General features: G+C 43.2%; 2 protein-coding genes across 4 annotated transcripts in view; one reads left to right on the top strand and one right to left on the bottom strand.

Annotated features, from left to right (window-relative positions):
• The first annotated feature begins 644 nt into the window (after positions 1 to 644).
• Positions 645 to 6,893, top strand: serpinf1 (serpin peptidase inhibitor, clade F (alpha-2 antiplasmin, pigment epithelium derived factor), member 1). Its single transcript, XM_037119646.1, has 8 exons — positions 645 to 774; positions 3,588 to 3,648; positions 3,808 to 4,003; positions 4,166 to 4,321; positions 4,429 to 4,632; positions 5,187 to 5,326; positions 5,398 to 5,608; positions 6,295 to 6,893. Exons 2-8 carry the CDS (start codon positions 3,589 to 3,591, stop codon positions 6,543 to 6,545), a joined length of 1,218 nt encoding a protein of 405 aa, XP_036975541.1. The 5' UTR covers positions 645 to 774; position 3,588; the 3' UTR covers positions 6,546 to 6,893.
• A 3,919-nt stretch (positions 6,894 to 10,812) lies between these two features.
• slco2b1 (solute carrier organic anion transporter family, member 2B1) overlaps positions 10,813 to 15,640 on the bottom strand; it is a 41,802-nt gene continuing 36,974 nt past the window's right edge. For all 3 annotated transcript variants that reach the window (XM_037118657.1, XM_037118658.1, XM_037118659.1), the window contains 3 exons: positions 15,247 to 15,311; positions 14,264 to 14,384; positions 10,813 to 13,788 (listed from right to left, as the gene is read on the bottom strand). In XM_037118657.1, the coding sequence (XP_036974552.1) occupies positions 13,593 to 13,788; positions 14,264 to 14,384; positions 15,247 to 15,311 (382 nt within the window). In that variant the 3' untranslated portion in view covers positions 10,813 to 13,592. The remainder of the gene's footprint in view (positions 13,789 to 14,263; positions 14,385 to 15,246; positions 15,312 to 15,640) is intronic.

Here is a 15,640-nt window from a genome sequence, read left to right as displayed (position 1 = left end):
CTTTTTGAATAAATGAATGTTCTTGGACTCAGGGACGAGCAGACGAAGGATCACAGTCTGAAATATCACGAGATAATAATACATATTTTAATTGTTGGCTCATTCACGTGCAACACAGCAGACCTGCAGCTTCTGTTCTGATGTGCTTTTATTTCAGTCCACAGCACAAAGAACATGTGTGTAAATTAAAGTACGCTCACTTTTCATCATCAGGCTCATTTCAGTCACTGAACACAGAATTTCTCTGCTCGCCTGTATTAAACTCACAGTCTGGATTAATATGTTGATGTTGGTTTGCTTCACTTACTGAAATATTATCAGTAACGTTGTTATGTAACTCGGAAACATGTTTCTGTAACACGTTTCCTCAGCACTGTTCGTCTTTTGTCACAAGAAACAATTTAAAAGTGAAACCTGAGGAAACGTGAGCTGCCAACATTTATTCTGGCTGCTGGGTTTAATACTGGACCAGAACTGAAAACGTTAAACTGATCCGAGCCGTCAGGGAGCAACATGAAACATGTGGCTCAGACTTCCGGTCAGTCCAGCTCAGTGTTGCGCCGCTCAGTGGAGATAAACTGTAACAAACATGTTCGGGACTCTTTGGTTCCTGGTTCATCTTCTGTCTGTCTGTTCGTCGTGCGCGCTCCCGGCGCTCCGTTGGCAGCCTCGGGGACGCGCCCCGGTGATCCAGGAGGCTCCGCGCAGAGCAGCGTCGTCTCATCTGCAGCTGGACGGAGACTGAACGACGTGGACCGACCGGACCGAGGAGAGGTGAGGACGCGCTTCCACACATGAAGACGTTTGTTCTGCAGCCTCGTTAGATGCTCATTAATGTTCAGTTCATTCAGCTGCATGATGTCTGAGACAGAAAGAGGAGTGAATGTTAGATGAAGCTGCAGAGAAGTCAGACTCACAGCTCTCTGACTTTTATTTATCCATTTAACCTTTGACACGTGTCCTGATTTAACATGGTGTCAGATACAAAAGAGTTCAACAGCAGGACAACTTGAATAATACAGGGCAAGAACACACAGCTTAAAACATAGTTAATGAATAAATACAGAGACGGGAAAGAGTTTAACTTTGAGGTTGACGGTCAGAAAGTGACATTTTACCTGATTCTGTTCTGACTGGTGGATCTGACATCCCGCCAGCTGTTGAGGGTCTAAAGGAATGAAACAGGTTTATTAGATCTGCAGATGAATAAAGACCCACGCTGAGACGTTAAGACTGTTTGTTAAAGATTTGAAACATGAACTTTCTGCAGCGTCTCTGTGCCAAGAAACACAATCACATCGGTCGATCTCCCATCGATCAGATTATATAATCGCTCTGATTTCAGCGTCCTCGGTGTCAGCGCGGGTTCACTCCACTTACACTTTAATCTTTACATTTCCATTGTGTCTGACGTCTCAGGAAACAAATGTAAGAAATGAAATATGTGATGAAATATGTAAAACTTTGACACGTCAGCTTATTTCAGGTTATTTCAAGACTTTGCGTGCCAGTTCACTGGAATCGTTTCAGGGTCGTGACCTTAAAAGAATCTGTGCTGAGGTATCACAGAGTTGATGATCAGCCAATGAGAAAACATTCAGACTGGGTATCTGCTGTGTCAGCGCTTCAGGACTCTGCAGGTCTCCATCAGACCTGTTCAGACTCACAGAGGAAGCAGTTCAGATTATACAAACTCAAAGTTTAACGGTCCTTGTGACGCCCCACATGTCCTGATCCGTCTGGAAGTTGCTGACTTGATGGAAAAAAATCCACCTGAAACTTCTTCAGCTCTGTGATTTTCATGAGATGTGAACGAACTGAAGTTAGTTTGGTTTGACAAAATCTTCACAGACAGCCATGACTGTAACTGACATCCTATTGATTTAGTTCCCACAATCCTCTGCTGCCTTCACGCTCTGGTGAAAGTGAAGAAGAGAAGCAAACGTGACTTTAACGATAATCACCAGTTCGTTCTGTCGTTTCTCTGATCGTCTCGTCCTGTAAGAGAAGAAGAGTCAGAATCAACATCAGGATCAGTTTGTGTTTCAGTCACTGTTTTCCAGACAACACATGTTGATATTAGAATATAATAATAATAGAATAAAAGATTTAAACGTGCGAGAGAAATCTTTATTTAATGACTTCAGATCATTTAATGGACGTTTGGAAGCAAAGACAGAGTGTGAGTGAGAAGAAACTGCAGCCTCGGAGCTTTTAGGACGAAACCGTCTGGATTTCCCATCATGCATGGTGTGTGTGTGTGTGTGTGTGTGTGTGTGTGTGTGTGTGTGTGTGTGTGTGTGTGTGTGTGGTCTGAGGTTCAGAGGACAGACTTTTGTTTTTTTTGTGTGAAACTGAGACAACCAGGTCCAGATGTGTGCAGACGAACAAAGAGACATTGTGTGTGTGTGTGTGTGTGTGTGTGTGTGTGTGTGTGTGTGTGTGTGTGTGTGTGGAGCTGCTGAGTGTTTATGAGATGAAGGTTTTGTCACATAATTACATGAAAACAGTTTTTAAGACAGCAGTAGTTTTGGTGTCAGTGAAGTTCTGTGTGTCGGGTCCAGACTGCAGCGATGATCCGATCCGTCCTCAGTTTCCACTGGTTGTATAATCTCAGCTCCGTCTCCTCAAACACTGACTCACAGTCTCTCTGTAGACATGTTTCATAGATGATTAATATCATAATGATGCAGGAACATTGCTGAACAGCTGATAAACCCACGAAACGAACACGACACCTGCAGGAAGTCATTTGGATGATTACATTTTCCCTCAGTGATGTTTCTATGAACCTTTTTATACATTTCTGTCTGTATTATATATATTTTTTTCAGCTTTTTAGAAATGGAACAGACGTCAGACACTCAGTTCTGTGACACATTCAGGGTTTCCGTCTCTCTGATGTTTAGCCATCGTTCTTTCAGCTCTGTGCTGTTTTGACTTTGTAGTTTTCTGATGCAGGATGAGTTTGTCTTTGCAGAACTGAATAAAATGCTGAGGTATGTCGATGCCTACAGTTTGGTTTTAAAAACGTTTTTAAAAAGGCCTCATCAGCTGCTGTGACCTCGAGTGGACGCTGGCGGCTGGTAACGTTCAGGCTGCAGGACTTCAGAGTTCATGAGATTTTTATCAACAAACTTTCTATAAGTTCTCTTGTTCCTGGCCGGACCTGAGCCGTCACAGGACACTGTCAGGATTATGTAACTGTAAGAGAACAAAACACACATTTATGTTTGTTTTGTTCACTTAAAGAAATGCTGCATAATCCTGACAGTGATTATGTTTGACTGCAGCGTAATTATGCTGCGGACAAACATAATTTCCAGCAGCAGGGACGATCATTTTGTGGCGTTTCCCCTCAATTATATAAAACACTGTTATGAAACAATGACGTGGCTCCGAACGTCGTCTTTCTCTTCAAATGCAGGAAGAATTTTCTGTCTTGACGCGACTGTTGTGGATAATTTCATGTCTCCTCTGGACCGTCAGCAGCCGTTTGATGCACCTCTACTTCTTCTTCTGTTCTTCTGAAGGTTTTCTTGCGCTGCGTCTCGTGTAAAAACTCTGTTCTCTTGTTTCTCTTCCAGGATGAAGCGAACAGCTTTCCTGCTGGTGTTTGGAGTCGTGCTGAGCTTCTGTGAGGCTCAGGTATCCACATCACCTGCTCACATGTCATGATGTTTTCAGTTTGGCTTTAACAAATCTCACTCGCAGCCTCGGAGCAAACGTGTCAGTCTGTCTTTTGCAAAATACAAGAAACATCATCTTCTGCTTTCCTGGATTCACGTCCGTCTTGATCTGTTCCAGACGGACACAGGAGGCGAGGAGACGGGTGGAGAGGAGGAACATGTGGAGCTCTTCACCACCCCTCAGACTAAGATGGGCGCCGCTACGTCGGACTTCGGCTACAACCTGTTCCGCTCTCTGGCGAGCCGCGACGCTTCCACCAACATCTTCCTGGCCCCCATCAGCGTGTCGGCGGCACTGACGCAGCTCTCCATGGGTGACAAACACACAACAAACTACATCCAGCACAGTTTAAAAGCATGCTGGAGGTTAGCTCCGGGGAAACATCTGTCACATAGAAGGAAATAAGCACCAAGTGCAGAAAAAGAAACCTGAATCTGAATTATGTGAGCTCACTTTAAGTCTTTAAATCCCTCAGGAGGGTCTGAGCGTGCTCAGAGGCAGCTGTTCCGGGCTCTGAGGTACCACAACCTGCAGGACCCGCAGCTCCACAACACCCTGAAGGACCTGCTGACTGCCGTCAAGGCGCCCGGCAAAGGCCTGAGCACCGCGGCACGCATCTACCTGGACCGACGTGAGTTCATGGAGGGGTTTTAGCGACTGGGTATAAACATCAGAGATTCACGCGTAATCACGCCTCTTTTCACTTAAACGTTTTATAATTATTATTATTTCTCTCAGGACTTCGTCTGAAACAGGAGTTCTTCGCGCTGGTGGAGCAGCAGTATGGAGTTCGTCCTAAAGGTCTGCAGGGAGCCGCCAGAGACGTGAATGAAGTCAACAGCTGGGTGTCTCAGCAGACGGGCGGGAAGGTTCAGAGCCTCCTGACCTCGGCCTTCCCCCGAAACTTCGGAGTGAGCACCGTGAGCGCCGGCTACTTTAAAGGTACGTCAGGTTTCTCACAATCTTTGACAGGGAAGCTGGTGGCTGTTTGAATCCTTCAGTCCTCCACATTTAATTACATCTGCTCTCCATGATTGGTTTCCATTTAAAGATTTTTTTGTGTTGTCTGTCCTGACAACATTTTCCCTTCTTTAAAAAGTAAGTTTACGACAGCTCAACTTTATCCTGACGGCTTTATGACAAGTTCAGATGATGTTCTGCAAAAATAAAACACCAGTAGCAGCCATCAGTGATTTAGCAATGAGCAACAAAAGAGAGAAATTCAGTTTGTTCCAAAGTTCAGTCCAGAGTGAACCCTCTTCACAAACAAATCAATCAAGCATCTTTGGCAATGTTATCAGTTTACAGTATATAGTCCAGCTCAGTGTTCCTCCATGAGTGAAACCTCCTCTCAAAGTAAAGTAAAACATCTCCGACGCTTGTGTGAGTTTGCAGAAACTCACTGAAGCGATTCAGAAACTAAAGATTCATTTCGACTGATGTTCAGAATAAAAATCACGATGTTGCTAATGACTCAGTTTTCTGTCTGCGAACAGGGAAGTGGGTGACTCGCTTCGGTCAGAGTGGAGCGATGGAGAACTTCCAGGTAGATGGTGGCGCTTCAGTCCGCATTCCCATGATGCAACAGGATAACTACCCTGTGAAGATGGGTGCTGACTCAGACTTGAGCTGCGTGGTGAGTGTTTCTTTGAAACGCGTCTTCAGAATGTTACGCTTCATCCCCCAGAATGAACGTCTCTCCTCCAGATCGCTCAGATCCAGATGCAGAACGACGTCAGCATGTTCATCTTCCTGCCGGATGACGTCACCTCCAACATGACGCTGCTGGAGGAGAGTCTGACCGCCGAGTTCGTTCAGGACCTCTCCATGACGCTGCTTCCTGCCCAGGTGTCGCTGACGCTGCCTGCGCTGAAGCTCAGCTACTCCACAGACCTGCAGCCACTGCTCAGCGACCTGGGTGAGTCCAGCGAACACGTCGGTGTTTGAGGTGTAAAACAAATAAAGATCCAAACGCTTCTTTAAAAATAAACACTATGACGACAACGACGTGTTTCCTGCTTGTAATAACGTCCAACGTTGTCTGTTAAAGTTCTCACTGAGGTATTTTCTTGGTTACTGTGTCTAATAAAAGTGTAATGAGTTATTTTTTCACCATCAAGCAAGAACTGAGAGTTTAACTGAGAGTTTGAGATTATTTTGATATTTATACATAAAAACCCTCCTGAAGCAACACGACATGTAGAGATCAACTTCCAAATAACCTGCAACAAGCATATGATGACATAAACCTTCAGACTAAAAAAAAACATGTTAATCATGCCATGAATATATTGAACATGGTGACTGTATATTCCAGATCACAAGATTGTGTTCAACAACAAACCTTCAGATTTGAAAAGCAGAAAAATAAGAGAAAACATTTATTTAGAAAAAGAATTGTAATTAATATAGTTGTCGACTAATTTTCCATAATCTTTGAAATAGAATAAAATATCATCTGCAAACTTGAGTATATTTGATGCAACACTTGCGTACATGGCTCTCTGTAAAACAGGAAATGATGTCATTTATTTTCTTCTTGCTCCTCCTCTTTCTTCTTCTTGCTGCTTTTTTCTGTCCTCCACCTTCTGTTCCTCCCTGCAGGTCTCTCCGAGTGGCTCGCTGACACCGACCTGGAGAAGATCTCGGCGCTACCCGCCAAGCTCAGTAGCGTCCATCACAAGGTCGTCATGGAGACGGCGCCCGAGGGGAACCAATACCCCGGCACCACCTCGACCCCGAGCCACCTGATCTACAGGGTGGACCGCCCCTTCCTCTACCTGATCCGAGACGAAGTGTCGGGGGCTCTGCTATTTATTGGCAGGGTGGTCAACCCCAAGACCCTGACAATGTAACACACACACACACACGCACGCACACACACACACACACACACACACACGCACGCACACACGCACACACACACACACACACATATACACACACACTCTTAGCAGGTCCTAGGAGGGATTCAGGTGTTTGTGGTGGCAGATATTTGTGAGGATATTTGATTTAATTTGATTCTTTACTTTTCATGTTGAAACATTATTGATCTGATGGACACACACACACACACACACACACACACACACACACACACACACACACACACACCGACGAGTTTCTTAAAGGATCGTTTTTATAAGAAATCAGATATTGTCATTTGTTCGAGCAAAATAAATACGACAATGAAACGAAACGTGTCTCTTTTTCTGTGTCGTCAGATTTGTTCATTGAACTTCTGATAACGTAACGTTTTTCATAAACTTCTCTTAAATGCAGAATAAGTCATGTTTTCACTTCGAAGCGAGAGATGTTTGATGTTTGAGTCACGGCGGCTCTGGAGCAGAGAGTCGCTGCAGATCCAGAACTTCTGGAGGAATAAACACTGCAGATTCTGCTCTGATCCGGAGAACTAAGAGATTAACTTTTAATTTTTGGGATTAAAGTGCAGATTACACAGTAGTTTTAACATTATGGAGATGAGAGAGAATCTGTGGTGAGTGCTGAGTTTGAGCAGAACTGCTGGTCTTCTTAACTTTACTCACCTGTTCTGTCTCTGAACTCCTGCAGAAGATTATCTGACCTCAGATCTGATTCAGCTCACTGAGGGACTCGTTTCTGCCAGCAGGGATGTTTAACCTGTCTGGGGCTTCTGGGAAATGTTGTTTGTCCGTTGCTGATGAAACAAATATTTACTAAAACTTTTTTTTCAACAAGCGTCCCAGTGACATGAAGCGAGCCACGCGACACTCAGCTGAACGTCTCGGCTGAAATAATGAGAAATGTGACGCCGCTCATGACCAGCAGGGGGCACATGACACAGAGAGAACAGTGTTTCTGTCTGCACAGCATTTCTTTTTTCAGGCTAAATGCAAAAAACTAGAAACTACAAAAAAACTAGAAAAAAAATGACAAACTAGATCTGAGGCTGTGGTCAGATTACTCAGATTAACTCTGTCAAACTTTAACAGACTGGAGCTTCTCTGCAGACACCGAGGCAGCAGCTCAGTTTCTGATCTGTTCTCCACATGTGAATCTGATCACATGACTCGTCTGCAGGAGATGTTGGACCGACATGTTGGCAGAAATGATTCTACATTCTTCTTCACTGACGTTAAAAACAGAGTCTCCTGCACAGAAGAAGAAAAACTTCTTCATACACATCAGGAAGAAACAGAACAACTCAGGACACATGAGGTGTGTGTGTGTGTGTGTGTGTGTGTGTGTGTGTGTGTGTGTGTGTGTGTGTGGTGCACACATGTGGTCTGGATTTTCCACACAGTCTGAGATTCCTGAGGTCTCTGAAATGTTTCCCAGCGGAGAGCGAGCTGACTGAGAGGAAAAACAGAGAAGAAGAGTTGGAGGCTGAAAGCTTCATGAATCCTCTCTGTGTCCTGGACATCAGTCTCAGTCTTCAGTGGAAGAAAAACCGTCACAATGACCTGAAGTAATCTCTCTAAAGTCTTAGTGATCAGATTCTTTATGCTGATGCAGCAAGAAGTTCCTGCTGGAGACTCTGAGCCACTTCATGACGGTGGATCAGTCTGATGTGGGACGTTTAAACTCCAGAGACTGAAGCTCTGAATCCAACAAATAAAAGAAACTATCATCCTGTCAAACGTCCAGTCAGAGCTTTGTGTAGAACGATCTTCAAACTGGAGGACCAACATGTGACGGAGGCATTTACAATGTTTGTTCGACACTAAATAATCTAATAATGTGTAACTACACTTTATATGAGTTATCCAGGGTTGGTCCACCAGCTCGTCTTTGTGTGTTATGCAATCTTTATTTACACATTAAACTTCTGTATTACTGCAGTTATTGAACCCTGATTTCTTCTGGACATGCAGTGACGCTCTGCGTCCACCAGAGGGAGACAAACACAGAAAAACCCCTGCAGCCCTCTAAACAACACAAACATTCATCAGCCATCAAACCTACACATACAGAAATACTAATTATATCTGAGGTGTTTGAATATTATATGTTTATATTCCTATAATAGCCTTCAGAAAATATTTATAGTCCATAAACTCTCATCGGTCACTTTCTAATTGAGTTTAGGGATTTGAACCGGTGACCAGAGTTGCTCAAAACACTTGAGCAGGAGGTCAAAGAGGGAACAGTCTGTGACAGAATCACTGATGAAGTGCAGACGACAGGAAACCTGCAGAGGTCAGAGGTCAGAGGTCAGGAGGAAGGAGGTCGATCGTCTGAGGAACTCACATTTATATTTTTACACCGGAGTCGAACCACAAACCTGAAAAGAGGAGTTAGAAAATACAGACGTTCATTTCTCTTTCTGAGTGTGAGCATCTTGATGTGTGTGTGCTCAGTCAGGCTGCTGTTAGCCTAGCTTAGCATAAAGACTGGCAGCAGGGGGAAACAGCTAGCCTGGCACAGTCCAAAGTTTAGAAATATAAATGAGCAGCTGAAGTTGTTTGTCTCCTTGTAAAAAGTGTCAGTTTGTGGCAGCATGTCTGTACCAGCCTGTCTGCTTCTGTGTCTAAAGTGCTAAAGTCTTACCTGCCAACATTGATCAGCTGTTTGAACTCACTGTTTACACTGATTTCACCATTTACACTCCATTTATGAAAGAAGAAACATGTTGTTGACAAAATAAGCTACTTTTTTGACACCAGTGGAGAACGTCCCCAGACTCCCTTTAAAAATTGCCCAATTTAGTGATTTGTTGAGTTAAGAGAAACTTTATAAACTATGTGAAACAATTCCTATGACAGATTCTTGATTATTTGAGTCTTCTTGTAAATTCAGCATTAAATTCAATACATCAAGTTGTATCTTTCCTTGTAAAAAGTGCCGGTTTGTTGCTGCACTACTACTAGTCCAAGGTGCATCTTACCTTTACTCATTCACACTCCATTTATGAAAGAAGAAACGTGTTATTGATCTAAACATGTCACATGTTACAAAGACACTAAACAGGAACAATATAGGCGACTTCTTTGTCCCCGTGGAGAAAGTCCCCAGACTCCCTTAACAAATGTGTCAGTTTAGTGAGTTGTTGACTTGGAGACACTTTATAAACTCCCAGTGCTGTGACCTCTGATCACTCAGGCGTAATACATAATTATTTTCATAATGTGACAAATTGAAGCTTTGTGTCCTTGAAAAACACGTTCAGGAGGAAAACTCACTTCCTCTTCTTTTCCTCTGACAACAGACTGTCGCTCGTCTTCATGACGAAATGGACCTTTACACTGAGGAACTGTTTCCTGTCTGTCAGATTTCATCGAGAGACTCTAAGATATCAGATGTCTGCAGGATGATGACTGTTAATGTTCTCAGAGTCTCTGTGTCTTTGTAACATTTGATACAGTAGATAAGTTGTGTAACTGCTCAGAGGATCTTGGATTGTTGCACTGAAGCGTTCAGTGTTGATGAGCAGGTGAAACGATTCTCAGACCTCCAACATTCAACAGACCGACTGGTTCATGTTCGAGCCTGCAGCAGAAAACAAGCTGGCATCATTTTCACCACCTGCTGCCTCGACACGTCCGGCAGAAGTTCATCAGAGCTCAGGAATGTTTTATAATAAACTGTGACGAAGACTTTTTTATGTCATCTGTCACTGAGTGCCAATAAACCATCAGAAGACAAATTCAAAAATGCTTCATTTTTACATCCAGAGTGTTCAAACCGCGCTGACAGTGAAACAAACGTTGAGCCGCAGCAGCTCTGCTGGACGTAGCACACCTGTCACTGATCAAGGTGTTTCATCAGCGTGTTGATCTGCTTCACCTGTCAGGTGGAGGATCGTCTCTGCAGGAGACAGAAGTTCCCACTGTCACAGACTTTAACAATCTGTGTCTGTGTTGAGATTGTTTACAATACGTAAAAAGCGTCATCATTTACTGAACTCTTAAAAAATGGGAGCAAAAGCAAAAGTGATGCGTCTCTATTTTAGTTAATTATTCATGTTTCTTATTTCAGAAGAACAGTTTGTGTTTATACGTGAAGAAGATGAACACGTGTTGGCTCATTTCTTATTTTTATAGTTGTTTTTCTTTGCTGCTGTAAAAATAAAGAATCATCTTATCTTAAAAATCATAAACTTAATTTGCACGTCATGTGAGAAGAGTCGTAACACAGAAGCAGCAGAAACCAAACGTGTGTTTATTCAGGTTTATTACAGTTCAATCAGACTGGCTTCACGTTTCTCGGCTCAGTTTAAGATTCATAAACATTCAGAACGACCTCAATAATGAGCTTCACCTCCGAACCAGGAGCAGGAGAACCAGAACACATCACAGGAAACCATGCTAAAGTAATTAGCTTGTTGGCTAACTAGACTAACACGAGGTTTGTACAGAAACACACTTTCAATCAGCCGCGATATCATCTGTCATTTCTTTGTCTGTCAGAGTTTCAGGACTGAACTTTTCGAAAGATACAAAACTGAAAAACACACCATCGATTTTAATGAGGAAATGAGAAGGAAACTAAACTAGAGGAGACAAAAGGAAGGAAAACAACACAAAGTGATCTCACCTCATAAACATCGAGTAAAGACGACTGATCACTCAGTCAACTTTTACAGTTTACAGTGAGTGAAACGCCAACATGTCATTTTATGAATGTCAATAAAAGATGAAGCATGTTTATAAAAAAGGTTCTGACTGACGGTCCCGTCTGTCGCTGCAGGTCCGGATCAGCAGAACTGAACTCATTTAGTCCAAAGTTAATTTCTTTGTGATGTTTTTAAAAATGTGCTGCAGATCATCAGTGTGACAAAAGTCCCAATAACTAAAAATTATTTTTATAAATGTTCTTTTCTTACAAAATATATATGATTGTTTTTTTTCAAAATAAAAGCTCTGTTTTCAATGCATGTATATAAAGACATGAACTCAGCAATATTAAAAAACAAAGACAGCTGATCAGGAGTCTGATGACTGATCACAGCATCTGTCGGCTTGATAAACACGTAACAAAACATTAAGAGATTTAGTATTTAAATTCTTCCAACAGTCGCTGTCAGGATGTCAACACATCTATTAAACATCTTCCACAGTGTGAAGAGTGAAGTGTGTTTTCACTCATCGATGAACAAAGACAGGAATGTTTTGGTGTTTCAGCTCTTTGAGATGTTTTACAGTTTATGTCAGGAACATTTTCACACCTTTGTTCAACAGCTGACGGCTGAGACGAGACAAGAAATGGTGGACGACACAACCAAGCACGTTGAATTAAACCTGGACGCAGCTTTAATGTAACTTGCTCACTGACCGAGCTAACTTCTGGTTTAGCGCCCAGCTAACTCGAATGGGATTAAAATAATTTAACGACGTGGCTCCTCTAGACTTTCTAAATGTTATCGGACCGAATGGCTCAAATCCTGACAGGAATCGAGTCACGTCTGGCGGTTGTGACTCTCAGAAATGTGTCCACTGTTTTAGAGATGCTTCTTTCACAATGTTAGCTTGTGGAAAATCGTCTTGTTGGGCCGCAGTCACGTGAGCATGTAATTACACAGTTTAAGTCACATGCAAACTGGCTTCAAAGCCTCCTGCTCATCCATGCAACCAATTTCTGATAATAACTTGCATTCACAGATCATTCACAGAGGAAAAGTTTCTCAGCAGCTTATTAAACACATAAGTTGGAGGCGTTTGTTTGTTCGGGTTCACTGTGTCGTGTAAAAACAGAATGTATGTTCATAAATGTCACAGTTTATTGATTAGCTTATGTACAAACACCAGTAACCCCCATGGAAACATGTAGTGGTGGAAAGTAACTAAGTACATTAACTCAAGTCCTGTACAGTTTTGAGGTATTTGTACTTTCTATAATTCTACTCACTACATCTTTCTTCAGCGCTCAGTTACGACCTGCGTGATCATTCAGAGTAACACAAAGTGAAATCAACAGACGATGATGATTATAGGTGAGAGCAGCTCATCCATCGCTCCACGCCATGCCCCACCATGCCTCGCCATGCCTCGCCATGCCTCGCCATGCCCCACCATGCCTCGCCATGCCCCGCCCCTTCCTGGGTAAAAACAGCCTGTCTAATCTGAGAGATGGTGAATCCAAATTCTGACGACTCAGTGTTGCCGATATGGAGTTTTTCAGTGTTTTTGTGAAGGCAGCTCAGCTCAGTTTATAACATAACTCAGTTACTAACAATAAAACAGACTGATGAACCAAACTCCATTTGAAAAACATGCGTTTTACAGCCCAATCTTTTGTTTTCACATTAAAAACTGTTGTTACAACTTTACAGCGGCTCTTTTCTGATTCACTTCACCTGCAGACACAATCGGCTCACACGTCATTTTCTCAGTGACATCATCAACTCACCTGTGATGACACTCGACTTAAAGCCACAGATCTCTTCTCTTTCCGTCCTTCGCTCTTTGGGGAAGTGAATAAAATTGTAAAATTGCTCTGGAGTCTGGCTGCTCTCATCTGTTGTGATTAATATCATAGTCTCATAGAAAAAAGGTAAAGAGCTCCATTTTTACTAGCTGTGATTGAAAGTGAACACATTAATGGATCAGTAACTATAATCCAATAAATCATCGCGTGTTGTTTTCAGTGGGCCACTCGGCACAAAGAGTGACTTTTGTTTTGGTACTTTGAGCACATATGTTGTTTCTCCTTTCAGACGAGTAGAAAACACTTCTTCCACCACTAGAAAATATATGCAGATTATGTGTTGAGTATTAGATGTACAAAAATATAAAACATCACAGAGTATCTTGGCCTGGTTATGCAGGCGGACTGGTCCTTTACATGGGAGGAAGGAGAAACACTTGACTCACAGCTTTGGTTTCAGCTTTCAAACGATCTTTCTGATCTCCTCCTCGTCTTTATTCTCCTCTTTCAGCCCCTCTTTGTCTTTCTTTCCCTTCGTCCTCTCTGGTGTTTCTTCAGGTCTTGATGCCCTTCACTTCTTTTTCTTTGGACGAAACGCTCTCTGGTGTTTTCTCTCCGTTCACCAGCTCGTACCCGCCTTTGCTTTCCGGCTGTGGCTCCTGAAGTCGGGCCCTCCTGCGCAGGACCACGATGGTCAGCAGGAAGCAGAGCAGACCGCCGCACACAAACACCACCTGCACACCCAGGAACCTGCACACACACACACACACACACACACACACACACACACACACACACACACACACAGTTGTTTTGGTGCTTTGGAGCAGAGTCAAAGCCACAAAAAAGCAAATATTAAAGAGTTCATATGAATAAAACTTTTCTTTGGTTGAGATGACGGAGGCAACAGTTCAGATGACACAAAAGGTGGGACGGCACTTCTTGTCTGTGATTGGCCTGAACCCACAGGACAGGAAATGTCATTTCCTGTTTTGGTGGTTTTCAACCTCAGTCCAGATTATCTGAAGATATTTAAAGGGCTAGTTTGAGTTTTTTTATACTGCAAACAGGAGCTGCTTCTTCATATGTCAATCACATGAGCCGGGATCACCTTCACAGACCTTCATTCCTCCCACCTGCACTAGAGAGACACATCCAGCCGGGATGAGGCTTCAGGTGTGTTCCTGTGTCACCTGTGATCAGAGTTAAAGGTGAATCCACTCACCTCTGTCTGAAGCGGTCCAGGTTGTAGTACAGACAGGAAGTATGTTTGCCGCACTTTTTACCCCACAGGATGCAGGTGGTGTCGATGACGCTGCCGTACAACACCGGGCCGGGCATGAACGCTACACACACACAGACGCACACACACACACACACACACACACACACACACACACACACACACACACACACACACACACACACACACACACACACATTACTTATTACTGATATTTTTGATTTTGTGAGCAGTTGACAACTTTTATTTTTCTAACAGAGGTATTAAAAGGTGCTGTTAAATATAAACGAGATCAGTGAAAATACTGCAGGTTTGAGTCTTTAAAGGAACAGTTCACCCAAAAATGTAAACTCAGTCCTCGTCTCCTCCTCCTGATGATATAAAGTCAGGTGAAGTGTCGTAGTCTTTAGTTTGAAACTAAACGGAGGTTTTGGAGTTCTTAACCCTGAAATATTTGAGAGTGTGTTTCCTGCACTGTTGGTGAGCAAACTGTAACAGTGTTTCTATGTCAAATAAATGACTTTTTACTTTTAGTTTCACCTTTCATTCATTCATGTGTAACCGCTGCCCTCCTGACAGGAGCACGCAGGCTGTTTGTCAGCTTCTTTGAGTCTGTGACCTCTGTGATTGACAGATTTTACTGCCCCTTTCCTATAAAACTCTACAGAGAAATGTGAATCCATCTATCAAATATTATTTCTCCTCTCTCTCACTCACTGAGGAGGACGAGGAGCTGCTGTGCAGAATCTGTGCTGCTGTGACACATTAAAGGGGAAAAGGGGAGAAACTGTCATAAAGAGAAAAGCAGGAGAGGGAAATGAAATGAATGAATCAGCATGGAGGGAGGAGGAGATGACTGAGTTTCACTTTATGTGTGAACTGTTCCTTCGACCCACAGACCTGATGTGCCTTGCTCAAAGGGAACTATGCGTGACTCAGTTACTGCCGATGACTCGTGGACTCACCGAGCACTCTGAACAGCATGTACTGAACTCCCACCGCAAACGACTTGTCCTCCGCCGGCACCGTCCTGCAGCACAGACACAAACAACACACTCCATAAGATGCTGGTTGTCGAGAGTTTCTGTCCGTGTGTTTGGTTTGTGGACGTGCTGAAACAGATCTGAGCAGCAGGAGGAATGTTGATGGCACTTCCTATGATAACATGCAGTCAGAGGGGTTTTGACTTGGTATTGTCTCATTTCAAGTCTCTGTTCCTGTTCTTGTTTAGTTTGTCTGGGTCAGAGGTGTGTGGACTCCTCAGAGAGGTGTGGAACAGGTGAGGCAAACACAGAGTGTGGTGAGAAGGCGACAGGTGCATGCAGGTGGACTACAAACAACCAGAAGTTAGATGCAGTT

Source organism: Acanthopagrus latus, chromosome 13 (genome assembly GCF_904848185.1).
Source record: "Acanthopagrus latus isolate v.2019 chromosome 13, fAcaLat1.1, whole genome shotgun sequence".
NCBI lineage: Eukaryota > Metazoa > Chordata > Actinopteri > Spariformes > Sparidae > Acanthopagrus > Acanthopagrus latus.
Note: the sequence above shows the minus strand (reverse complement) of the source record. Positions and strands in the feature narration are given on the sequence as shown.